Genomic DNA, 27,252 nt, shown 5'->3' with positions numbered 1-27,252 from the left:
TAGAAGTTTTTTCAAAAAAAATTGACTTACCTGATCCAAAGCTGCTAAGTTAATATCTTTGTCATTTTTCTTATTTGTGAAGTTTGTTGAAAGTACGATGCTGAGACCACCAACGTAAAGGATTAGCTGTTTGTATGGATTCTTATTGTATGGTGTCATCATTTATGTTAATATATTGTGAAAGAGATCAAGTCTCAGAACTTGAGGACTGACTCATAGTGACGTGAGATGAGACCCGGTGTGAGGGTACTTTGCTAGATCGAAAGAGGAGGTGAGGAAGGAGAGAGAGTTCAGCTCTCTATTTCAGGTCTCTGTTGGAGAGATCCAGTCTGGTGTTGCTGATCATTGACATATCTGAACTGACCAGTGATTGATTTAGTTATTTATTTTAGTGTCATAGCATTTATGTCATCTGGATTGGTGCAGTTTTACTTTCTAGGTATTTGCACATCCCTGCTTATGCATCTTTTTTTTGTTTTCCAAGACCTTCTTTAGATCTCTCTGTCTCCCAGTTCTGAAAACGTGGGAAATTACTTTTCTTAAGGAAATAATCTTTCCTATATCCAACTTTTATACTGATAGAAGTTGCTCTGCCATTTAGGTTTTTCATTTACTTGTTATTTATTAAAGGTTAAATGAAATTGAACAGCAAAATAGTTATGAACAAACTTTGCTTTTAAGACAGGGATTTCATTTCAGAGTTCCAAACTCTCTTTTCTGGCTTGCTTGGCTTCTGCTAGAAAAGAAGTTACTGAGAAAATTCATCCCTCTTCAGAGGTGACCATTAGGCAATGTTGCTTTTGCTTCACTTTAAAACAGTAGATGAAGTGTCAAAGAGGAATAAGGGCATTTTGAATTATCTCTGAACTGAGTTGGTAGGTAATATGCTTTAAACTCGTAGTGTTAACTACTTGTTGTTGAAGGTTTCCTTAGTGAACCATATGAAGGTGCTGTGAAAAACGTGGGTGTTTCTCTACAGCCTTTGACTAGAAAGGCAAGAGAGCAGCAAGTGAACAATCTTTTAACTGCTGGACCTGAGATGTAGAGGAAAAAAATAAGCTGACAGTTTTTCCTAAAAATCTATGTGCAGGTAGCATGCAAGTGGCAAAGGGAACTGTTACTCACCATATTGGGATGCCTGTAATCACAGAAGAGGAGACCTCAGATGAAGAAGGTACAATGATTGAAATTCTAACAAACTGGTGACTCTATTATGCTGTATTTTTCTGAAACCAAAGCTGATATTTTGGACCATTTGTTGCTGCCTTGCAAAAGCTAGATTAGTTTTCAGACTGTAAATTGTTGCATGAGAATTGAAACTTTGATTTGAGACTTTGTTACGAGCTCATACCTGGTGACAAAATCCTGTGAGTCATGTTTTTCTACTCAGATGTCATTATAATGTGTTCAGAGTTAAAACTGGTACAGTTAAAAGAAGCCTCCCTCTTCTATAATACCCATCTGACTTGAAGAGTTCCAATGTGTAGGGAAAAGTGCTTTTATTTTTTTTGGTCATTCTCCCACGTACAGAAGATACCTGTTCTAGTGGCTCTGGGAACTTAGGTAACCTGTACTCGAGGCCAGAATAGCCCTCGCTGCCTTCACCTTTGTGGAAGCGAGGGGACATAGAAGTTTCTCTCTAGCCTTAGTTTCAGCTGGGCAATGCTGCAAGGATTAAGTTCCAGTACACATGTACAGTAATTGCATCCTCTACTATATTAGAAGTTGCCTGACATAACTGAGGTAGGATTCTGGGAACCGCAGCAGAAGAGTGGATGACTTTGCTGTCATTGACGTTATTAGAAATAATGTGATTTTTATTTGGAAGCGTGGTAAAGCAGGTTTCTCCAAGCTGATGGTGGAGTTGCTCTACAGAAGCATCAAATGTGTGTAGTACGAATTGAGATGTTAGATGGTCTTGAACTGCTCTGCAACTCAGAAGCTTCAGGGTCTGTTCTCAGTATTGCTTGAGGAGAACAGAAGCACTATGGAACAGACACTGGACAAATAAAATTGCATCCTCTTTATCCTGAGGTACCTTATTTAGCTGTGCTTTGGGAAGAGCCCAGGGTACTTCTTGGCTTTGCTGCCATGTCTCAAACATGGGTAGTGTTCCTGGGAGAGGAGCTGGCCAGCTAGAGGTGAGATTGCCACTGGCAGTTCCTCGCTAGTCTAAGACTGATGGGTCTTGCTTACGTAGTGGAAGGCAGACTTGATAGACCAGAGGTACTGGTTCTTAACCTGAAAGAGTAGGATTTAATTAGGTTGCTTAAATGGGGAGCAAGGGGTTAAGTACAACTTCTGGAAAGCCTTAATGACACAGATGAATGTGAGGAGTATATCTTTTGGAGTTAATTTGCTATCCAAAATTGTATGTAATGGGAGAGGATTTCATACAAGGGAGCATAATAACTATTAAAATACATTTGTATTGAGGTAGCACATTCATATTTGCTCTTTTTAAAAGCAAAAGAGCATTTTGTAGTACTGAAATGAGTTTACATTCTCTGATCACCTTAGTTGTAGACAATGTGAATTCATTCAGTTTTAAATGGTCAGATTGGAGGCACAGTGGTCCATTTAATGTTGTACTTTATTTACTTACTTTTTCTTCAAGTTGCTGTGGACAAAGAGTTTCTTTCTAAATTGGGTTCTCCATTTCTCAGAATTTGCCAGCAAATTCTGAAGCATTAAAAGTACCCATAAGCAATCTCTTCAGGTATTTTGTGCTTAATTTTGTGAGTACTCCATTTGTCAAATTCACAATGAAATCTTAAAGGTTTTCATGAGGAGCAGAAAGCTCTCAAAATTGAGTTAAGTTTTGAAGTACAGCATTTTGTTCATCAGTGGAATTTTAATTGATATTTTAAATGATAGTGTGCTGTAGAATCTAGAAAGATTTTTTTCATATTTAAAACCATGGAGAGAGGAACTGGGAGGGGATCTCAAGAGCTCATCTAATTAATTTCCTTTGCTGGGCAGAATTAATTCTACTTTAATCATTCCTATGAGGGAAGATAGATTGGAAAGCTTGTCAGAAAAATCTCTTTATTTCCTTTCAGAAGTATCTCTCCCCAAGAGGAAAAGAAAACGTTAGAGGATCCAGTTGGAGAAGCGCTGATGTTAATTTTAGTAAGAAAATGTGAATGTCAGAGGGTTAACACAAAGTGCTTGTTTTGGATGGCTTTGAACATACAAGAAGAAGTGTCTGGGACCAGAACTACAGGTGATGCTGGAACACTGGTAGTGACTGGTGTACCTTAGTAGTCTCATGGTACAGCACCTGGTGCCTTTAGTCACCTGGTGAATGCTTCTTGTGGGAGACCAGGTTGCTGTGCCCTGTCTGAGATGGAAAGAGAAGATGGTTGCTTGTTTTATGTAGCTTGTACGATGCGAGTTATCACTTGGAACTCGTGTTGATCTGCAATGACGGTTTTAGCAGAGACTGTTAAAAGAACAGCTCACCAAATATTTGCCCATATGAGACATGTTTGTAATCTTTTATCTCTAAACATAAGGTTACTGTCTGTTGAAAATTAGTACAATAAATAATTTTTCACAGTTTACCTGCTTCATTTTATAGTGTGTAACTTCAACAGTGTTTATCATGGTTTGATCCCACAGGTGTGGGAAATGAACTTGGTGATAAGCCTTTTATTGTGCTCTGTCTCCAGCAGATCTGGAATCATTGGATATTCGAATGAAGAAATGTGAAGTATGTTTATTAATTCTGCAGGTGACCCTAAGCTGTAGAAAGGCAGGACTGGAATTCAAAATGATCTTTATAAATTGGAGAGGAGTGGAAATAAATATGAAGCTCAGTACTGAGAACAGGTACAGGATGGGGAAATGATTGCTAGGCAACAGTACTGCAGAAAAAGCAAACAGAATCATAAGCTGGAGTATGTTCTGTAAACAATAACAAGCACTAGAATTCGTATTGTTCAGCCCTGAAAGGCTGTAGCTTTAAATACCCCCGTCTGACCGTAACAATTCAAGAAGAATGTGGATATTTACTCTCCTTGGTGTTTTCTCCGGTTGATCATAGCTGTACTATCAAGAAAGTCCAAAGGAGCTGAGGTGTCCTCTCCTCAATATAAAAATAAAAGAAGAAATATAAAGTAAAAAAATATATAAAAGAACAAATATAAAATAGAAATTTGAAAGATTTTGAATATAAAAGGACCCTAAACTGAGTGAATTAGTTTGGTAGTGTGACTGTCAAAGGCTGAAGGAATTGAAGTGCCCTTGCCTGGAAAAAAAAAACACTAAGTGGAAAAATAAATGATTTGACTATAAACGGGGCCGGTATCAAATGGTAAGGAGGAATGGGCCTAAATGACAAACAGGTTGGACACTGGAAAAACTAATAATTAAGCACCAGTGTTCCCTTGTTAGTGGGAAAAGAGGAAACACTACTACACAGTAAGGTTTTGGCCTTATTATAAACTGAACAACTGTTGAATAGCCAAAATCTTTACAGTCTGATGTAAAAGTCATTATTAGTCTGGATCTCATTGTTAATGAAAAAGAATGCTTCTATACAGAATCTGTGGTGGTAATAATACAATTAAATTTGTCGTACGCGCACTTAGTTTCTACCCCTTTTTCCTGGTTCAATGTTCATTCTGCCACTGCGCTTCTCTTCCTAAGATTGTTGGGCTTAGTCTGTGGATAGAACATGCCCCGGATACGGTCTGTTTAACAAATCTCATCTGTGCTTAGAAAGGTTTTAGAGATACCGTTTCTGTAGATTTTGAACAGTTTGGTTTAAGTGGGTTTTCTGACAATAATGGTGCTTGTGCTTTTCTGTTACTCGTTCTGCCTCTGCATTTTGGCTCCTAATTTTTGGTGAGCAGATACAAGAGACCTCTTAAAGAAAGATTAACCAGACTCTTTTTGGTCAATGTTTTCTGCTCCTCTTAATGCAGTTAGGATCTTGTTGGCAATACCGCATTTGTCAGCTTTGTCAGTTGCAGCTGCTGCTGTGGGTGTGGGTATGCAGGCCGACGGAGAAGCGTTCTGACTTCGGAGATGAGGTGCAGTGGAGTACTTTAGTCTCTTCTTGGGAAACCCCTGGATGGCTAAGAAAGATATACATGAAGGGAGAGTGTTCTTTCTAGCAGATATTGGGACTACAGCTTCAAATTCATTATATCATATGAGTTTCTTCACTTAGGAAGTTGCTTAAAGATGGTCTTTATGGAACAATCCTCTTCGGCTGTTTCTAAGCAGTGAGTTGCTAAGCTAGGTCTTCCAGCTACATGGACTGTGTTCTTCCCTTGAAAGGAAACTTGAAAGTGACTTCTCTTTTTCTATTTCCCTCCAACTTGCAGGTATCTTTCTCAAGGAAGTTAATGATTAAACACAGCTACAAAAGCTTTTTTTTTTTTTTGACAGGCTATTTTCAGTTAATTATTACTATTACATATATACGACATAAGTTTATTTTACCATATTTAAGGAATATGTTTAATAACTTTCCTGCAGTGGCACTTTTTCATAAAGTGACCGTCTTGTTTGCCTCTCCTTGTACCATTGAACAATCTCAAGAGCTGAGTAGGAGAATTTTTCAGAATTTTCCATGTTCAGTGACATGAGTCTTCCCTGTAGACAATGCTAAAAATGCTTTGCCAGTCGACATTGGAAGTGTGCAAAGGCTTGGCTAGGCGTGAAGGAGAGTGCATTCAACTAGCAGTTATTTTAATATTGTAGTTATGAAAACGTGTGTTCTTTGTTCATAAAATTACATAATGTAAAATGGAAGTTATGCTTAAGGATAGATTTAGAACTGCTGGGTATGTGCAGTGGTAATATTTCAAAACAGTAATCCTGAGAATTTAGAGGCAGCTGTAAGCAAACTTTCATAATGCTGGTGCAATCTTTTTAAAAAAAAATATAAAATCCCTTGCTGCAGTCTGATGGGCAATTACAGGCTTTTAAAAACAGGAGAGGGACTTCCTAAAATGCTTCGTTGAAGCAAGCAGCTGTTGTTACAAAACTTCGCCCATAAAAACAGTACATCTAGACTTCTAATAATACGGTTTTATATTTTCTGACTTCTCTCCTGCTGGTAGCCACAGCTAATACAGTAGTCAAAGGCTGCAAGGAGACTTCGCTGTGATGCTGGTCTAAATTCCTGCTGACCTGGTGGATAGGAGTGAGGCAACGTGACAGTATGTATCTGAATGTTTTTGTAAATAAATTGGAGAAATATAGTGTGGCTGAAATTCTAAGATGGTTATAAAACTGACTGAAAAACTGTATTCATACAATAGTAATCCCTGTTTGACAAAGCTAAAGGATCCTCTGAGTGGAGGTTTGAACTACTGCTATGCAATGTTTACAAGTATGATGTGGGTGATGAAAAGCAGAATAAACTGGAAACACTTAGAGGTGACATCAGTTTGGGAACTGTTTAAGTGGAAGACATTTTCCAATGTAATTTTTATTCTTATAATGGGAGAAATCAACAAGGTCTAATTAAGTAAAGGTAGGTGCAAAAGGCTGCACTTAGAGGGACAGATTGAATGCAAATACCAGCTCGGGAGTGCTTGTGTAAGCAGCTGTTCTCAATATGGAGAACCAATATTGCAGCCCTGGAACCAGAGATGGATCAGCAATACGGGGGTGATGAGAAAAGTTCCAAAAGCCATGGATGGCAGCGATGTTTGTGTATAGTTTGGGGAGGATGTAGACATCACCTCTAGAATAATTAAAGAATCCTTAAAAAAAAAAAAGGGCAAGAAAAAGAAGACATTGCAGGAGAGTTTAATCTGGAACAGAAGGGGGTTGACAGTGAACGGTTGTGCTCTTTTTGGCTGGAGTAATTTTCTTCGTAGTAGCTGGTATGGGGCTTTGTGTTGGATTTGTGCTGGAACCAGTGGTAACAGCACAGGGATGTTTTAGTTACTGCTGAGCAGTGCTCACACAGAGTCAAGGCCCTTTCTGCTTCTCACCCCACCCCACCAGTGAGGAGGCTGGAGGTGCTCAAGGAGCTGGGAGGGGACCCAGCTGGGACAGCTGACTCCAACTGACCAAAGGGATATTCCATACCATATGATGTCGTGCCAGGCATATAAATCTGGGGAAAGGAGGAGGAAAGGGGGGGACATTTGGAGTGATGGCGTTTGTCTTCCTGGGTCACTGTTACGCGTGACGGAGCCCTGCTTTCCTGGGGATGGTGGAACACCTGCCTGCTGATGGGAAGGAGTGAATGAATTCCTTGCTTTGCTTTGCTTGCGCACATGGCTTTTGCTTTGCCTATTAACCTGTCTTTATCTCAGTCCATGAGTTTTCTCACTTTTACCCTTCTGATTCTCTCTCCCATCCCACTGTGGGGGGAGTGAGCGAGCGACTGCGTGGGGCTTAGTTGCCCCACATGGGGTTAAACCATGACAATGGTCTTTACAGCTTTGTAATATGTGTTTATGCGAATGGTGATTAATTGTGCTCTCTGTGTTCATTGAGGCAGAGCTATACAATTTACAGCAACATGAATTTACTTAATAAGAGATTTTTGCAGTTAGATAAACAGTTTGGCCTTATAACAAACAGCAGAGTCACTTTTGCTGGAGGGGTTCAAAACAATGTTGGAAAACCATGAGTTATGTTTGTCTGAGGTAGACCTAATCTGGCTTTGGAGACAGGAGATGGACTAGAGGATACCTTGTGGTTCCTTGTAGTCCTGTACTTAAATGTTTTACATAACAGTACCCTGTGCAGAGAGTTTATATTCTCTCATCACACATGCATAGCAAGTTCTTCAAATGACACAGATATTTTATCCCTTCTTTTCTGGAATGTTTCATTTTCAAGTTCATTCTACTTTTGGAGTTGCCTGCTCTCATTTTACAAAGCTTGCTGCGTGGGCCTGGCTTCCTCACCCTGTTTTCATCTTCCTCAGATCTGGGCACCTGATTAAGCCTGGTAATGGAATACTTCTCTCCTCCATCTGTATGCAGCCCAACACTTGGAAATGGGACTGCAAGAACTTCATGAGCGACACGAAATGTGCTAAAATGCTGTCTTGGTCCTAGCACCTGAGGGCTTGGGTCAGTCTTCTCTATGCTGTGCTGTAGTTTGGCTCCAACAGAAACATGCAAAGCAAAATTCGTCTTGCGACAGTTGGAGCTTTCTGTATTAGACACCAAACTGCTTCCTTAGTTGTAGAAGTATAAATCTGGATATGGAAATAATTGAGGGCATAAGGCCAGCCATCAGCTATTTAAGGTTATCGGAGATGGGGAGTGACTTGTTTCTTTAGAAGAGAGTTCTCTAGGTGTGATACAAAGCGAGGTAGCGCTTAAATCGTAGAGACAGGCTCGGTGTGACCTGCTGTGTCTCCAGACTGGTTTTTGACACAGGGCTGCGTGTTGACAAAGTCCATCTCAGCGAGGGTGGAGTTGTCTCTCGTGTCTTATGCGTACCACTAACAGGTCAAGTGAGTCCTGAGGACTTGTGAAAAGAGATGTACCAAAATTTTGGAAGTCGGGGTGAGGCTCCTTACCCTCCCAAGCCGGCCTTTTCTGTGAAATTTCCGAGTCCTGCCTGTGCTGTCCACAAACGCGGCTGACGGACCCGGGGCCGCGGCGGCCGCAGCCGGGGTGATGCCGCCGGTGGCGCTTAGCCCGGGCAGCGCTCCCGGTGCTGTCCCGGCGGCGGCACCGCCGCGGGCAGACGCCAGCGCGGCTCCTTCCCGCAGCCCCGGGGGGCCCCGTCGCCGCGCCCGACTCCCCCCGCGCCGAGGCGGGGAGGCGCCGCGCGGGTCAGCGCGCCCCCTCCCCGCTGGCGGCGGCGGCCCGGGCCGCCTCCCCGCTCCGCCGCGGCCGCCATCGGGCAGCGAGCGCGGGAGGCCGGGCCGCCGCCGCGGCCATGGCGACGGACGGTGAGTGCGGGCGGCGCCCGGGGCGGGGGCGGCCTCCCCGAGGAGGGGGCGCTGAGGGCGAGGGGTTTCCCCGGGCGGAGGGCTGCTGGGCGCTGAGGGCGAGGCGGGGCTGCGGGGGACGGGAACGGCGGGGTGAAACCGGGCCGCTCTCTGGCGGCGCCGCCCCTGGGACCGGCGGGGACCCTCCGCAGCCTGGGCCGGGGGCGCGGGGCCTGGCTGGGCGGGAACAGGGGGCGCGGGGGGTGTCTGCGCTCGTCCATCTTCGTCCGGAGGGCTGGCGGCGCCGGCCGCGGGCCCTGCTCCCGCCGCCCGGGTCTCAGGGGGCGCCGTGACGGCGGTGTGTGTCGCCTGAGCCCCCCACACGGGAAGAGGCGGGCAGGTGGGCGCACACGGACGTGGATTTTAGGGAGAATAAAGGAATAGGAAAGCCTGCTAGTGAAGAACGGGTGTTCTTGCGATTATGGGAGACTGGTCTGTGTCTGTGAGACTCGGAGTTGTTGGGTTTTCTGATCACGCCGTAAAACAAATGGTTTTAGAGATGATGGCCGTCCGTTTTTTGGTTGATTAGGCTGTTGCCTGATGACAGGTACCGCCCTGGCTTCGGGCTGGGCAGCAGCAGAAGCTGTGCCGCTGCATGGAGGGCAGGTGTATTAGTATTACAGACCAGTTAGTATTTCAGACCAGTTAAAGCCTGAATTACTGCTGTTAGCTGCGGTCCTGGCAGTCTCCTCTGAGTTACTGTAGAAACACCAACATCAACGCTTGCTGAAGATGAGTAGGTTGATTTCGTTATGTCTTTGGCTGGACTGGGGGCAAATAACCCCGTGAGCCTTTAAGAGATGTCAGAATGGCACATAGCAGTTTATAAGCTCTCAGGAACAAAACCCTAGGCTTGAGCTTTTCAAAAAGATTGGACTTAATGGGGAGACTAACTTCTCTCTTCCTTGTTTCCTTTGGTGATGTTGACTTGCGTTTGCTGTTCTTTGTTTTCTTTCGAGGCTGTGTCCCTAAGGAGGGGTCATATCAGGCAAGGTCCAGGGTGGTGTGATGTTGAGTCGTTCAGTGCTTCGAGGTGGCCTTAGGAGAACTCAGGATGGACCTGGTTTGTTCAGAATAGTAGTACACTTTTACCTAGCAGAATCTTTTTATTAGTTAGATTCTTAAAGCAGAGATCCAAAGGCAGTAATACTGCTCAGTACATAATTGAATTATCATTAGTTTGTATTTTATAGCATTTTACAAATTAATAAAAATATTGTGCATTGGCTTCTCAACCTCCTTTTTTTTCTCAGCCTGTTTTCCTGCTGCACAAATACGAAATGGATAATTGTACAAAATGTAATAAATTAGACATCCTTCTGACTCAAAAGTCAGCAGAGCTGTTGCTTTGTTCCTTGAACAAGAACAACTCGTCTCCTCCAAATACTTACAAGAGGTATCGTTTGTTCAGTGTACCTCTTCTGGTACTAGGCTCAGTCTTTGGATTGGGGTAGTTGGTGGGTGACTGGTTAAGGTGTGGGGACAGACGAGCTGCTACCAGCTCGGCCCTGTGCTGTTGGTTTCGGATGTATAGGGTGCTTGGATCCGGCACATGGATGGGCTCTCCCAGCCTGGGATTGTAGAAGGTGTGAGAAGAGCAGTGAGTGAGATTTCATTTCATAGATTGTAGCTCTGAGATAAGACCTGGGCACCCAGAAGTTTGGTGTTCTTTCTAGTGCAGGGGAATTTGAGGAAGTTTTTTCCAGCATTTTAACTGAGTTGTTATGCTTTTTTTTTTCTTTTATTGTAAGTGTGAGGAGATTGAGCTAAGAGACCAGCAAACACAACATTAAGCAGTTACTTATGATGCTGTAAGTTAACTCATAATAAGCCTAACAAATATGAGGGATGTTATTCACCATGAAGTACGATCCGTGCATTGATTGCTGTGATGGTGAAGTGTTGATATGGTGATTTTAAGTGTAAGAAGGCAGTCTGGAGATGTATGCATTGTCTTACAGTTCAGCTGCTGAAGCTTTGGTGTGTATCGTTGTTTGCCAACAGATATTTAGCTGAGCTTTGCTTGAGAAGGTTGGAAGCATTTGTGCTTTGTTGGTTGCTGTTCCTTGTCGTTCCTTCCATGTGTTGGTGTTCTGGGGCTGCCACTGCATCTCTCATTGGTGCCACAGTGAGACCCATGCTAATAAGGCCTGCTCTTGATCTAGAGCCATTGGAGTATCTTATGCTGCCTGTTGTTTTATGTACCAGTCCAGACTGGCAAACTACTTCTTTTTCCGCCCTGCTCTGTATCTGAGCCTTAGTCATCTTGTCTTGTACAGCTGAGGTGCTTCCTCTGGGGTGTCCTGCTTTCAAGGCTACCTGCATGCTTCATGTTCATTAAATTACTTGGTGGCTTGCAGTATCTAATCTTGGTAGGCACATCTAACAGTTAATTCCTCATCTGTTTGAAAATTACTAAATGTTTTGATTGAGAAATAATAACCTGAAGTAAAAAAGACCAGAGGGAAGCCAAATATTAAAATGAATAAGCTGGCGTTCCTTGGACTTGATCTACTTGTTTTAAATTCCACTCAGATATAAACTATGATTTCCATTGAAGTGAGCAAATCTGTATTGTTCTGTTTAGCTTTGTATGCAACAGATGCCTCAGCAGGTGCCAGCCCTGCCTGTACTCACATGGAGCAGTGGCACCATTGGCAGAACTGGGGGTTCTTCTCAATTAGGGAGCTTTGGGAGGAGCAGGAGCATCCTGATAGCTCAGGCAGTGTTGACTTGTGTCCTTGTATCAGAGCTGTGTCTCAGAGAAGGGAATGACAGCCAGAGGGTCTCTCTTCCTCTGTGATTCTGGGCTGCCAGAAGAGGTGGTGGTGATGACTTGAGATGATCAGAGATATGTGTTACAGCAGTATGCTCTGATTTGTATTGTTAAATAATTCATTGTTCCTCCTGGCTGCAGGATCAGAAGGGAGGGAAGTTTGTTCTCCCGTAACTTTGACTTCAACCCAGTTTGAAATGAATACAGCTTGGTCACAGTTCAGGTCAGTGCTGAAGAGAACTGTGGATCATTTGAATACACTTCTAATGGTATTAAAGGTGCAGGAGTAGGCCATCCCCATGTGCCGAAAGACGAGCCAGTGGGGAGGAAGACCAGCCTGGCTGAACAGAGAGCTTTGGCTGGAACTCAGGAAAAAAAGGCAAGTTTATTACCTTTGGAAGAAGGGGCAGGCAACTCAGGAGGGCTACAAGGATGGTGCGAGGTTATCCAGGGAGAAAATTGGAAGGGCCAAAGCCCAATTAGAACTTAATCTGGCTACTGCCGTAAAAGACAGTAAAAAATATTTCTGTAAATACATTAAAAAAAAAAGGAGGGTTAAGGAGAATCTCCATCCGTTATTGGATGCCAGCGGAAACGTAGTGACAAAGCATGAGAAAAATGCCTTCTTTGCCTCAGTCTTTACTAGTATGACCAGTTGTCCTCCGGGTACTCAGCTCCCTGAGCTGGAAGACAGGGACAGGGAGCAGAATGAAGCCCCCATAATCCAAGGGGAAATGGTCAGTGACCTTCTACACCACTTAAACACACACAAGTCTATGGGGCTGGATGGGATCCACCCAAAGGTACTGAGGGAGCTGGTGGAAGTGCTCACCAAGCCACTTGCCATCATTTATCAGCAGTCCTGGCTAACCAGGGAGGCCCATGTTGACTGGAAGTTAGCAAATGTGATGCCCCTCTACAGGGAGGTCTGGAAGGAGGATCCAGGGAACTACAGGCCTGTCAGTCTGACCTTGGTGCCAGAGAAGGTTATGGAGTAGATCATCTTGAGTGCCATCACGTGGCACGTTCAGGACAACCAGGCGATCAGGCCCAGTCGGCATGGGTTTATGAAAGGCAGGTCCTGCTTGATTGACCTATTTTCTATGGCAAGGTGACCCACTTAGTGGATGAAGGAAAGGCTGTGGATGTTATCTGTCTAGACTTTAGATAGATGATCCAGGCTTTAGCCTTTGACACTGTTTCCCACAGCATTCTCCTGGAGAAACTGCCTGCTCGTGGCTTGGATGGGTGTGCTCTTCGCTGGATGAAAAACTGGCTGGATGGCTGGGCCCAAAGAGTTGTGGTGAATGGAGTTAAATCCAGTTGGCAGCTGGTCACAAGTGTTGTTCGTCAGGGCTGGACAGGCTCTACAGAGGGATCTGGACAGGCTGGATCGATGGGTCGAGGCCAATTGTATGAGGTTCAACAAGGTGAAGTGCTGAGTCCTGCACTTGGGTCACAACAACCCCATGCAATGCTACAGGCTGGAAGAGGAGCCACAGAAGAGTGGCTGGAAAGCTGCTTGGCAGAAAAACACCTGGGGATATTGATCGATAGCCAGCTCAATATGAGCCAGCAGTGTGCCCAGGTGGCCAAGGCAGCCAATTGCATCCTGGCTTGTGTCAGAAATAGTCTGGCCAGCAGGACTAGGGCAGTGATCATCCCTGTGCACTTGGCACTGGTGAGGCCGCACCTCAAATGCTGTGTTCAGTTTTGGGCCCCTCACTACAAGAAAGACACTGAGGTGCTGGAGCTTGTCCAAAGAAGGGCAACGAAGCTGGTGAAGTGTCTGGAGCACAAGTCTTATGAGGAGCAGCTGAGGGAACTGGGGTGGTTTAGCCTGGAGAAAAGGAGGCTCAGGGGAGACCTTATCGCTTTCTACAACTACCTGAAAGCAGGTTGTAGCGAGGTGGGTGTCGGTCTCTTCTCCCAAGTAACAAGTGGTAGGACAACAGGAAACAGCCTCAAGCTGTGCCAGGGGAGGTTTAGAATGGATATTAGGAAGAATTTCTTCACTGAAAGGATTGTCAGGTATTGGAACAGGCTGCCCAGGGAAATGGTTGAGTCACCGTCCCTGGAAGTATTTAAAAGACATGTAGATGTGGTGCTTAGGGACGTGGTTTAATGATGGACTTGGCAGTGTTAGGTTAGCAGTTGGACTCGATGATCTTAAGGGTCTTTTCCAACCTAAATGATTCTATGATTCTATGGTATTCTCATGGTATTAAGTACATTCTGTACATTTTTAAAGTAAAAACCTCCCAAGCGAATATATTTAAAAGACAGCATATACATTTGACTGTTCAGAGTAGTTTTTAAATACCTCAAATATATTGGCTTTCATTTGAAAGTTCATGTCATTGTATCTGGGTTTTGTTTTTCCTGGCTTAGGATGCATAAGGAAACCAGCAGTGTTATGGGGATGCCCAAGTTCTCTACCACAGGTCTGTGGCATTGGGGCTTAACCCCATTTCACACCAGCAGCCCTGTTCGTTGCGTGGATGAGCGTTGCACCCAAAGGCAACTTCACTCTGCTAAAGGTCTGTTGGTCATTTGAACAAGCTCTTAATTAAACAATCTATACCTATGTGTTTGTATCACTTCATGCACATGGGTATCATGGTGACGTAAGGTGGCACCTTTAGTGCAGTAGTAAGATCCCAGGTGCAATAACTGAAACTTGAGCAAATTATTTCTCTTAAAGAATAGGCTAGGAAAGGGATGCGGGTCTGGTGTAGCAATCCAGAGGAGGATACTCTTGTTCTCTTGACTCTTAAGATCCTTGTTAATTGGAGAATACAGGCAAGACCGACAGGTGCTTCTTTAAAGAAATAAGTGAATAAACCTGCCAACAACAATCCAGAGTCTTGTTGGTTAGCTTCCCGTGTCTTTCTGGATGGCATGAAGATGCAGGTCTTGAATTTTTATGGTGATGTTAGGAGTTAGCATGGCTGATGCGCAGCCTAGGAATATATGTACCTAGTGGCTGAGGGAGCTGGGACTGTTTAGTCTGGAGAAGAGGAGGCTCAGGGGGGACCTTATCGCTCTCTACAATTACCTGAAAGGAAGTTGTAGGGAGATGGGTGTCGGTCTCTTCTCCCATGTTATGAATGACAGGATGAGAGGGAATGGCCTCAAGTTGCGCCAGGGGAAATTTAGGTTAGATATCAGGAAGAATTTCTTTACAGAGAAGGTTGTGAGCTATTGGAACAGGCTGCCTAGGGAGGTGGTGGAGTCCCCATCCCTGGAGGTGTTTAAAGACCATGTGGATTTGGTGTTGAGCAACATGGTTTAGGGACCCTGACAGTGCAGGGTGAATAGTTGGACTCGATGATCTTGAAGGTCTCTTCCAACCAGATGATTGTATGATTCTGTTGCAGCTCAGCGTCTGTCAGGTGCAGGTAAAACTCCGTTTTGTGGCACGGATGATCCCTCGGTACTGTATTTCATAGAATGGCATAGGCTGGAAGGGACCTTAGAGATCATCTAATCCAACCTCCCGGTCATGGGCAGAAACGCCGCTCAACTAGATCAGGCTACTCAAGGCTCTGTCCAACTAGGCCTTGAACACCTCCAGGGAGGGGGCATCCACAACTTCTCTGGGCAATTTATTCCAAAGTCTTACCACCCTCGTACTGAAGAATTTCTTCCTAAGATCTAATCTAAATCTGTTCTTCTTCAACTTAAACCCATTTCCCCTTGTCCTGTCAGTGGACAGTCTTGTAAAAAGTCCCTCCGCAGCCTTCTTGTAGGTTCCCTTCAGATATTGGAAGGCAGCTATTAGGTCTCCCTGAAGTCTTCTCTTTTCAAGGCTGAACAATCCCAGCTCCCGCAACCTGTCCTCATAGCAGAGGTGCTCCAGCCCCTGGATCATCTTTGTGGCCCTCCTCTGAACACACTCCAACAAATCTATGTCTCTCTTATGGTGGGGACACCAGAACTGGATGCAGTATTCGAGGTGGGGTCTCACAAGAGCAGAGTAAAGGGGGAGAATCACCTCTCTTGATCTGGTGACCATACTTCTCTTGATACATCCCAGGGTGCGGTTGGCCTTCTGGGCCGCATGAACACACTGCCGGCTCATGTTGAGCTTCTCATCTATAAACACCCCAAATCCTTCTCTTCAGGGCTACTCTCAACCCACTCTGTGCCCAGTTTGTATTTGTGCCTAGGATTGGTCCGACCCAGGTGAAGGACCTTGCATTTTGACTTGTTGAAGCTCATGCAGTTAGCACTGGCCCAATTCTCAAGCCTATCAAGGTCCCTCTGGATGGCATCTCTTCCCTCAAGTGAGTCCACAGCACCACACAGCTTGGTGTCATCGGCAAACTTACTGAGAGTAATCATAGGCATCTTCAGGGCATCATAGCAGAGTGAGCTCTGTCTCCTGTAACGTGTGGTCCTGAGTTGCCCAGGGAGGAAGGAGCCCGCAGGAGATGTTCTGGCAATAAGCCATGGTGGTCGGGGTCTCTTGCCTCAGTCCGTGACTCAGCTGCCCTTGTGAGCCAGCTGCCCTAGGAAATTACCTCCTGCACCTTTATACTTGCCGCCTGACTGTAAAATTGCATATAACCGTGGAAGGCTTTCTTGAGTACTGCCACACTGCTGCGCGTGAAAAGCCTGCTATTGGAAAATAACCAGAGCTGTTAGGTTTTTGTTTTATTGGTTTTTTTGTGCGTTACCTCTCTTGTTTCGTTTTGATGTAGCGTGGCTTAAATTCTTGCTAATAATAGACCTGCATCACATCTGGCTGTGTTGAAAGCAAATCTTGAAAAATGCCTGCTTTGTGGAAAATGTTGATTGCAGTTGTATGTTCTTTTCTCAGTACGTGGAACACAGTTACTTTTATAAAGAGCTCGTATTTGTGCTTATTCACCTGTCCCCATGAGAAAACATTCAAATACATAGTCAGACTTCAAAATAGCTTGCAAAATAAACTGGAGAACATTTGAAATCTGTTTCCTTCCTGTTTTGATTCAAGTGGAGGTTATTCTCCAGAGACGCTGCCTCTGAGGAGAGAGCGTTTCAGGCATTATTATTCGCAAAGACAGGCAACTTGATATGCCTAGGAGGAGAGGATGGGGAGTGCTCCAGCTGAAGAACTGGGATGCAGTTGCAGGTGTGTAGGCAGTGTTCCTTCTTTGACAGACTAAAAGCTAAAGGGCCACCGGGCTTGTGGACCCTTGAGCCGGGCTTTTAAGAGAATATTTTTAGAGGTTTGAAGACACCAGTGAGGTACCAAACCAAACATTTTCGAGCATGTAGGACACCATAAATGAAATCTGGCCCCAGCACCTTGCTGGTAATGGCTGTAGCACTGATTTGGTATGCTTAGGTCACCGTGGAATGGGTCCTGTTCTGTGCAGTTGGGTAATTACGGAGGAAGTCTTGTGAGTGTGATGGTGAGGCCCGGTGCTGGAAGCACTGCAGCAGCGAGAGCGCTGTGAGCTGCGTCATTTGGAAAATAAAGCTCCGTGGCTTGCCTTTGCTCTAAGTAATGATGCCGGCATTCCTGAGGGACCCATCTGCACTAGTCCATAACGTTTATTGCGCGTTATTTTCTTGAAGCGTTCTTTTGGTTCCCGTGCACGTGGGAAACAAGTGTGTACCATCTGGCCTGGTTAAATCCTTCCGTGGTGCTGCTCCGCTGTAGAGAAGACTCTTACGTAAATAGGAGTAGTCATAATTATCAGGGGAGGTTATCTAAAAATGTAAGGTGGTTTTATTTTGAAAAGCAGCCTTTTATGTGCCTTAGGTTGATATCATGATCGGTGGGGTTAAGTAGTCATTAAGGAGACCTTGTATTTACTTTCCATTTGTACGATCTGTTGCTGATTGCTCTGATTGTACACTGAGAAAGTTTGATCAATTATTCAGCAGGGCTTGAGTCTAATCTGCCTTGGGGCTGGGCAGACACTAGCTCTAGAAGCTGGCGAGGTTAATTGATATTTAGGCACTCAGACTTTGCATTGAGTGTTCTTCCTGTAGTTTTGGGAGATGATCTCCCAATCAGCAAAGAATATAGTTATCAACTGTTTATCGGATTTGTATGTACCGAACCTATTACAGTAGCTGTAAACAAATCCAATTAGACTTGTTTTAATGAGTCATGGATACTATGTTAGCTGTGCTATCTGGAACTACTGCTTGGGTATCTTCGTATTTATGTGTAAGGTAGACCGGTTTTGTAATTGAAGGGTTAAAGGAGGGAGTAAACACTTGGTTAAAATTGCCAACAGCAATGTTATCCATTAGCAGTGTGGCCAGCTGCAGGATTTGGTTAAAGTAAGGAAAAGTGACCTTTGTGGTAGCCTTCTCAGTGGGTATGAGGAAGACAAGATGCCATTTGTGAAGTCCCGAGAAGAGCAGCTCGCAGGAATCAAAATGGAAAAGACTAGGATGGGAGTTGAAAGAGTATGGGTAGATTGCAAAGTGCATAACCATACAGACGTCGTACAAAACCTAGGATGCTTCCTCAGTGTGAAACCCCAGAGAAGTTCTGAGACAAGATGTCCTGATGTTGAGCCAAACAAAATTAGGAGCTGTGCTTTTAGCCATGTTGAAGTTTCAGCTGATTCACGAGATGTACAGCAAGAGCACTGGAAAGGCATGCTGAGATCTAGTGTGGATGGAAATATAAGCCTGGAGTGGAGGCAGAGCTGTGGGTCGTGAACAAAAAACAGAGGCTGAGACTGTAAGTTAGATGGAAGGGAGAAAAAGAAAGAATAAGTCTCCTGGAAAATTCAGGGAGATGGGGAGAGTGCAGAGGAGGATGGGAGGATCACACAGAGGAACACTTGGAGGTGTGAAAAGAGGGTTGTGTGAGCCAAGAGAGGATAGGATTTCAAGAACAAAGTGTATGATTCATCAGAAGCAAGTGACAGGTTGAGGAGGATGTAGACAGAGTGTTGGCCGAAGAAAGGATATTGGAAGGATATCATGGAGCCCACCATCCATGTACAAACATGGATGTATTATTCCTTCCTCTGCTTGTGGGATCACAGCTGCATTGCATGCAAGTGTGAAACAGCTGGATGGCATCTTTTCGTTAACACAGTCCTGATTTCTGGCTGGGAATAAATTATATGATTCTCCTGGTGAAAGCTCCTAGTGAGAGGAGTGCAGGGAGTCTGAGCGGCTCTGGGGAAGGGTGAAGATGCAGTGGAGCTTATTTATTTTCTTTCTTAGGGTACCTCTCACCATTCTGACTCCTCCATTTCACAGGGCCTTTCATGTCTCTCGTGGCCCTGTGCAGGAGGCATAGCTGGGACTTGTGTGGGGCATCATCCTTGCTCTGCTGCTGACTTCTTCAGAGACTCTGGCATTTTACTTCCCCTCCCTGCACCTGTTTCCCTTTGCTGTTTCTGTAGTGCTTTGTTATGAAATGTGTTACGTATAAGCTAGGTGGTATTATTATTATTATTATTATTAAGCTTTTGTGACTCAAATGTACGAGATACTGGGTGCCTCCAAGGAGCAGGGGGGTTAGCCTTCATTGGCTTTGACAGGGTTTGAAAGCATGTGGGAACTTGCAGGTAGTGCTTATTCCTACAGCTGACAAACTTGTTTTCACATGGCTGTTATTTTTAAAAAAATACAGTTTTGCAGATATCAAAATGACTTATTTTGGTCAGAAAAAGAGTTTTGAAACACTTAAGCAGTTCTTACAAAGATGTAGAAAATCAGAACACTCAGAAGTGTCTAGACAGCATATTCAGATATTCTGTATAAATTTAAAAAATATCCCTCAAACGTCTCCCATCATGTTGTCCTGAGAACTAAGTGCTTGTGCAGTTGTAACAAAAATGATTGGTGACTGAACCAAAACCCAGTAATTTTTACACAGATCTGCGTAGCCCTTTGTGGTATCTCACTGTGAGTGAAAGAAAAGAGCTTTCTGATGTAAGGTGTGGTACTTTCTGTTTTCCTAAGCATTAGTTCTTCAAGTGTGTGTGGGATTCTGCAGATAGGGGGCATCTGCACACTGCTGATTCCTGCTGGCATGATGAATTTGGTCAGAAGATAAGCCTTTGAGCCACTGTTCAAAGGTAATTATTGGGATCTTGCAGTTGTCATCTGCAGCAAAAAAAAAATTGTAATATTTTTTTCTCTTTCTCATTATTTAATTTTCCTCTGAGAAAGACAAGGAGAGAGTAAATCTCAGGAGCTAGTTGAGGCCCCAAGCTCTACCAGCGAACATGGACCTGGGAGGAGGTGACAGTTCCTTGGCCTGGTGCGCAAAGGTCTGTGGCTGCCTTGCGAGCGCTTCCTTTCTGCAGCGTTTGCCTGGTTTGCTCGTTGCAGGCTGTTCCAATAGTTTGTGCTGTTTGAACTGCTGAAGTGAATTATTAACTAACTAATTAACGCACGGCCCTGGTTCCTGGACAGATGCATGTGTGCTTCAGGTATTTGTGTCCTGGCCAGATGTGCATGGCTCGCCTGGGAAGCAGAGAAGAGGGACAATGTCCTGCTGTGCTCTGCTCTGTCACGCCAAATCCCAAAGGGATTTTGCAGTGTTTGCTCTTCACCTCTTGTTTTGTGATTTCAGGTGGGATTCCAGTTCCTGATGCAAAGATCTCTGGAGCTTATTTCAGGTGGGATTCCAGTTCCTGATGCAAAGATCTCTGGAGCTTATTTCAGGTGGAATTCCAGTTCCTGATGCAAAGATCTCTGGAGCTTTGCAGGGTCTGTGTTCTGCTAAGATATGGTGACCTTTCCTTTTTAATGGACTGTTAAGAATCAATAGCAGCACTAAGATACCTTGTCGTCTGCAGTGTCTTGAGCGTTGACTGCAGATATAGTTTAAACCTGTGTCTCAGAGCCTTTGGTGATGCTTTAGTGGTTTTAGACCAGGTGCTGTAGCAGTTTTGCAGCGAGTTGTTGCTGAAGTTTCTTGGTCAGTGTTGTGTTTACCCTTTCTTGGGAGTTAAACGAGTTACACGCAGCCTGTCGTAGCCGTCGGTATAAATTGCTGCTTATGCATGGGATGTTTAGATGAGATGTGCTTTGTGGTGCAGAGGGAAGTTAGGCACTGACATTCCTGGCCTGATGGGTGGAGAGGAGAGGGTTGGCTAACAGTTGGCTAACAGACTATCAGTAAGGAAGAGCCAGGACAGTCACTGGTAGAAGACTCTGCCTAATCATGATCAAGAAACACAGGTTTTAATAAAACTAAGTGTAGGTAGAGGGTTACCTTCTGGGAAAGTATTATAATGTGGTCTCTCAAGTTCTGAGGTTATAACTCAATTTATAAAAAAGCATGGGAAGGTGTGTGGGAGAGGAAGAGGACAGACACTGAGCTGAAGAAAGGCCTTTGGGGAAAACAGATATTTGCTTCTGCCAGCAAAGATCTTGAGTGAAATTAGATTGAGGGTCCTGCCTATAGGCTGGCATATGATATACATGGTTATAAATGTGGTTTTCTTTAATATCTTTACATGCACCTCCAAACCAAGTAACAACTGTGTTGTTTAATGTTTGAGTTGTAGTAAATATATGAAAAAATTCACTTGGCCCCATTTCTGGAGAATTATTTCAGAGGACTCGTGGTCATGAGACTTTCCATCCCTGAGGACAGGGCAAGCCTTAAAACTGGGGAGTAGGATTCTCTGGGAACACGAAACATCCCAGGAAAGTTCAGAAATACCCAAACAGTAGAAAAGCCACTGCTCAAATCAATTTGGGAGATGTTAGTGCAGGACTTCTGTTTGAAGGAGGCTTGTCTTTCTATGACAAGCGCTAGCTGCAGTATTTTTGCATGTATCAGAACTGTGGGTTAGAGTGTCTGGAACTCAGGAGTTTCCAATGAAATTCTGAGAAGATGTAGTGGTTTTCCTGCATTGAGGCTGGGGTTTTTTGGTTGGTTGGTTTTGGGTGGGGTTTTTTGGTACTCTTTTGTACTGGAGAAAATGAGCCTAAAACTTTTTATCAGGCAATGACAGAGGGAGATGAAACACTCTCTGTTCTAGAGTGGGTGTTCCTTCTCTCTTGTTTCCTAGTGACTCTTTGGAACCAACGTTTTCTATCAATAACTTTTGTTGAAAATGCTTAAGAAGCTTTGCTGTTTGAAGCCCGTTTTGCATAACGTGCTATGGTTACGCTTTGTGCTTAAAAACTTTGACTCAACCCTGAAGAACAACGCAATCGCCATAAAAATCACGCACAAAATGTTCAATGTGTGGGAGGTTTTTGTCCTCTTTCTTGTTTTGCAGCACTTGAAATCCTCTGAGTTTCTTTCAAGAGGAGCAGATGAAAGGGAAGAAGGCTTTTTTTTCATTGCCACAAGGACTAGAAAGTTGTTTGTTATAGCAGCTGAGCTTCTCACCTCATCATTTACTTCAGGATCCACACATTTAGGTAAAATACCTATTATTGTTCAATGAAGGCTTAGATTTTAATTGTGATAGTTACATTTAAACAGTCCTTTAAAAAACCCCCGCATATAGTTAGAAGTTATTTTATTTTCCAGTTGCAAAAATGACTTGAGAAGTTCTGTACCTTTGACCCTGTGATGATATTCGTCAGTGCTCTTGTGGGTGACACAGCTGTGCGGAGAGCCCTGCTGAGAAATGAGTCCGCGTGGTTCTGTTGCTGTACTTCAGAGTAAATGCTTGTTAAGGTTTCACTGAAGCTGTAATGGGTGAGATGTACAAATGCTTACAGTGTTTTGCAGCAGTGCTTTGGGTTTTGTTCTGCAGTTTGAATTACTTGATTTGTTACCTGTGTTTCAGTATAAAATTAATAAGTGTTCTCCCCCTTAACCTGGATTTTATATGGTTATGTACGGTGTATCATAGGCTTTGCAGGGGAAGCAGAGTGCATTTCATGATGCTGAAGTCAGAAGACAGCCTGTAAATAAATTAAGGTGTGTTCCTATTGTCGTAATTTATGTTGGCAAGTTCTGCCATGTTTTTTTAAGGCGGTCCACGATGAGGGATCTGACAGTCTGCAGGCTTTTCTGTCTGTGCTGTTCATGATGCTGTGTGTCAAAGGTGGTTAACCTGCCTGGCTCCAAGAGCCACATGCCAACGTTTTCATGCAGCTGAGGACCATATGATGTGCACCTAATGTCCTGGAGAGCCATAGTAAGGGACACTTCATGGGTGGGAAGACAGAGTGATCCCAGCGCTCGGTTACAGAGTCTTGACTGACTGAATCTGATGATCTTCTTGTTTTAGCCCAAATCCTGGCAACTTCTCGCCTTTTTGATTACTTGAGAACTCCATGTCTGGCCACGTGATCTGGTCTGTCCAAAATGACAAAATGCTCCAAAATGACCAAAGAGTTGTAATTTAGTAAAGACAAATGGAAAGTGCTGCCCTGAAGGAGTCCTCAAACTGATGGTGGTACTGGATATGCTGATACAACTCAACATGTCTCAGTTTGGTGCTGCTCATGGATTTCCTCTTTATCACTGGGACATGCTGTAGTGTGTGCTTGGATGGTCAGGAGAGACAGAGGAGGCAGGAGATTGCGATGGTCAGGAGGGGCAGAGGAGGCAGGAGATGTGCTATTCCTTGGCCACTCTAAAAACTGGTTTAAGTGTGTCTGAATGGTATCTTTCAGGCCCTGTGAGGAGGTCAAGGTGACAGTGTTACAACCTGATCCAAAACTATGACCCAGGCCTTCCAAGCCTGTTAGCTAATGTTGAAAAATGAATAGTTTCAAGTCTCAAAAAGAGCACATATCCTGACTGACTCATTGACCTTTAGTCTGCCTACCTCTGGTTTTCAGATATTTCTTCTGCAAACATGTGAGCTAGAAACAAAAATATAAATTAAAACTGAATTTTGCTTTTCTGATGACATGGTTCCAAGTGTTACAGAGTTAAGGAAAACACCAAATAACTTGAATCTGATAGCAACTCTGGCACCAGAGCTACAGGTCCCCCTTTTAGGGGAAAAGGAGTGGATTAAAGGTTTCCCAGTAAGCAATCTCTGGAGGGGTGGCGAGAAGTGATTCTTCCAAGCACATTTGTTTTCAGTGCTTCCTCAGCAAGAACTGTGCAGGACACAGTCACGTATTTGCCCTCATAAAGGGTCAAACCTCCAAGAGCTCCTCTTCTTCTCCCCTTTTTTTTCCCCGTTGCTTTCTTGCTTCTTGCCAGTTCAGTTCTTTCCTGAACTTTCCCTGTCTCCTGCCTGGCAGAGGGACGCTGTCAGTGCTTCTGCTGTTGCCTTGGTTTGTGTTTTGTTCTCCCTTGAGACCAGGGGAAGGACAGCCGTGTAGAGTTGGCCCCTTGGGAAGGAGAAGGAGCACTTACTCGTATGGTGTTGCTCAGCAGCCCTTGCCTGCTGGGAGTCACTGAGCACCATTTGTGCGTGTCTCTTGCTGAAACCAGTAGATGAGTAATAGGCAGTCTGGGACTTCTTGAGTTCATTTGGAGCATTAAATCCATGACTAGATGATTCCAGAGTTGGGGCAATGGAAAATTAGGAGTTGTGCTTGGTGTACTCGCTCATGATTTGGAGACACTGGAAGAATGTTTCCTTCCTAGACACTGAAGCAAGTTCCATGATGAGCTCTTGTCAAACCATAAACGGAATAGTCACACGGATCCAGTGGTCAGTCAAGTGTCTCCATGGGAAACCCTGCAGCCAGCAGCCTGAGCGTGAATCCCTTTGTCAGTCAATATGAAATGTGGAGCAGCATAGTGTGGAGATGTGCCCCTTTCTGAGACTGGAAAGAGGAGCCTTCAGACTCCTGAACTGTTGCCCATGTTCTCAGCAGTTAGCATCAGCAATTGCTGGAGCATGAGCAAGAAGTCAAGATTGCCTTGTGTCAGGTAACTCTCTTATTAGTGCCCAGTGGAGTTGTGCTCCTTTGGTATTTCTCTTTGGTCTATTGCACATTTGAATTGAGCAGCTTCAGCAGGGTGTACTAAGAGTTACTGTGCTCCAGGAACATTCCACAGGCTTGGGCAGCATGGATGCTGGAGTTCAGATCCTTCTAGGCAAACCCAGGACTTCCACTCAGGGCTGTCCTGTCTTGTAGCTGTAGCCGTGCAACTGCTGGATGGAGGGTGCTGCCACGAGATCCTACATGGTGCTTCATCTCTTTGGAAGTAGATAAGCCCATCGAGAAATGTAGGCAGAAGTTTCTGTGTTGAGTTACAGGAAGGATTAGGTATGAGGGAGTTCTGCTGATTTGGTTAATGCTGTCATGATTCTGTGAGCAAGTGGGTGCCCGGGGAATTGTAATGCAAAAAATGTCAGATCCCCTAGGATTAGGTGTCAACTGACTGATGATTTTGAGGACTGCAGTTTTGAGTTTGGCACCTAAAAATAGCAATTGCGTGGGACTTTGTCACTAGTTTCCTTTGAGAATCAACCCTTTTCTGAGAACTTTAACTTTGGGATTCTGTTGGCATTCAGTTCTAGTATGTAAATGTTCATTCACCAGATCTCACTCTTTTGCGCTCTAACCCCGGTGCCTCCCTGTAGCACATACTGCGTAGCTTCAGCTGATGGTGTGACAATAGGTTACATGAGGCATAGCAGGGTGAGGAGTGGAAGGCCTAAACAGCACATGGCTAGCAAAATGTTTGTACTCTGATAATCATCAGGTAGCAGCTGTCTTGCCCTCACTTTTTATTTTTCTTTTTCAAACCCACTCCACTTGTTTTATAATTACTTGGGCTCATCATGAAGGTAAAAATAGCTTCTCTATTTAAAGAGAACAGATGGTTTTTCTAATGGTTTTTCCTTAACATTGGATGAATTGTGGTTGAGTCAGAAACTGCCAGCCCAGAAACGTATGTTTTCATTAGAGAAATACTTGATTAGGTTAATTGAGTATGATTCAATGTGATGTACATTTGGCCAACTTAAAAGCTTTCCAACTTTGTCTTGGATAGAGATAACGATATCTCAGGGTTTACAGTTTGCTCAGTAGTTTCTAAAAACATTGCCTAAGGAGTAACAAAACATTGAGGGGACACTACTGAATTAGCGGAGGGAATATAATCTTTTGTTAAAAAAAAACCCAAACCACAAACCAACAACAAAACCAAACCAAAACTACAAACCCCCCCCCCCCCCCCCCATTTTTTTAGAATGATGCAAACCAGGAGTGTATTCTTAAGTCACATCCAGGCATAAAACTTGCACTAGTTTAATTATGCTCATGTTGCATACACAACATGTTAAGCAAGGTGTGTGGCTTCCCAAAGAGCACACACCTGCATGTCATTGCAGTGGGCCTGAGAACAGAGGTGAGATTCAGCGTGAGGTTAAAGCAATGTGAAGAGATGTGTAGGCATCTAAGCTCCCGTTACAGATAGTTGTGGATCCAGCTGCTACAATTATCACTGAAATTAAAATTTAAACGAAAAGGGTGAATTGTGGATCCAGCTTCTATCAATGAAGTTAATTATCGATTAAGGTTTAGGCCCTTCCTACAAAAGGTGGGCCATTTCCTCCTGGCTGTGGGAGATGCAACAACCTGCTTTGGAGCTGCAGCCTGAAGCTGCCTTCTGGTGAGTGACATCTGGTGACCCCGATGTGATAATTAAGAGACCCCGAAAGACATCCTGCTGGAGCCAGTGTCAGAAGAGCCCGAGAAAGAATTCCTTTGTCAAAGAAGGTAAAGCTACACCGAAAGAGGGAAGCGAGAATTCTAGTTAACCCTGAAAGAGGGAAGCGAGAATTCTATTTAATTGGGTCTCTGCTCACCATGAAGTTCTAAAAACTAGTAAACAAAAAGGGGGAATTGTGGATCTAGCTGCTACAATTATCAATGAAGTTAAAATTTAAATGAAAAGGGTGAATTGTGGATCCAGCTCTATCAATGAAGTTAATCATCTATTAAGGTGAAGGTCCTTCCTACAAAAGGCAGTCCATTTCCTCTCGGCTGTGGGAGATGCAACAACCTGTTTTAGAGTACAGCCTGAAGCCTTCTTCTGGTGAGCAACAGATAGTAGAGATTTAGTCAGGACAGTCCATGAAGTTGGAGAATGATTCAGCTCCCTTTGAAGCAGACTCGTAGTGAGTGCTCAGCTGAGTGGCTCCCTGAGCTCACTGGGCTGTACTGAATGGTGATCTATTGACTGTGATGGGAGCTGGAACCTTGCTGAGCACCCTTGCTGTCACATCCACATGGCAACTGTGTGCCTGTAGCTCCAGGACCTGCTGCTGGTAAGAAACTTCATCATGTCCAGATATCCCCGAGGACAGAGGGATGGGAAAGAGGATACATGTGAAGATGGATAAGCCAAAAGAACGTAACGCTTTTGGAAGGATTGGGAAGCGTTTAAAACACCAGGACGTATTTGTCCATTTACATCTTGTTCCTGATAGTGAGGAAGTAATGACTTTGCCATCATTACTAAACAGCAAACTCCTTCCCATTTGCATCTGAGAGGCTTCAGAAGGATGAGCCAAGTTCAAACCCAAACCAAGAGACAGCTAGAGGCAGTCATGGGGACCTAGCTTGGAGGAGAGAGCAGGTAGAGTAAATTAGAGTGTAAATTTGCCTTTGGGAAGTCCCTGTGAGATGGAGCAGGAATTTGGTTAAACTGAGCCTTGCTAAGCTAGCTTGTGTTTGTGATATC

General features: G+C 44.3%; 2 protein-coding genes across 4 annotated transcripts in view; both read left to right on the top strand.

Annotated features, from left to right (window-relative positions):
• SNAPC1 (small nuclear RNA activating complex polypeptide 1) overlaps window positions 1-20,375 on the top strand; it is a 28,635-nt gene extending 8,260 nt beyond the window's left edge. The window contains exons 9-10 of one of the 3 annotated variants that reach the window (XM_086613235.1): window positions 1,091-1,174; window positions 20,251-20,375. In XM_086613235.1, the coding sequence (XP_086469361.1) occupies window positions 1,091-1,174; window positions 20,251-20,315 (149 nt within the window). In that variant the 3' untranslated portion in view covers window positions 20,316-20,375. Of the gene's footprint in view, window positions 1-1,090; window positions 1,175-3,062; window positions 3,535-20,250 lie in introns of those variants that run through there. The other 2 variants (XM_086613237.1, XM_086613236.1) reach the window with 2 other exon arrangements.
• Window positions 20,376-22,189: 1,814 nt separating this feature from the next.
• The window catches only part of SYT16 (synaptotagmin 16), a 104,793-nt gene continuing 99,730 nt past the window's right edge, over window positions 22,190-27,252 (top strand). The window contains 1 exon segment of the mRNA XM_086613318.1: window positions 22,190-22,341. Within this exon segment, the coding sequence (XP_086469444.1) occupies window positions 22,338-22,341 (4 nt within the window). The 5' untranslated portion in view covers window positions 22,190-22,337.

The sequence above is a fragment of the Tauraco erythrolophus genome, chromosome 6 (assembly GCF_009769465.1).
Source record: "Tauraco erythrolophus isolate bTauEry1 chromosome 6, bTauEry1.pri, whole genome shotgun sequence".
Lineage (NCBI taxonomy): Eukaryota > Metazoa > Chordata > Aves > Musophagiformes > Musophagidae > Tauraco > Tauraco erythrolophus.
The sequence above is the reverse complement of the archived record's forward strand: the minus strand, read 5'-3'. Positions and strand labels throughout refer to the sequence as shown.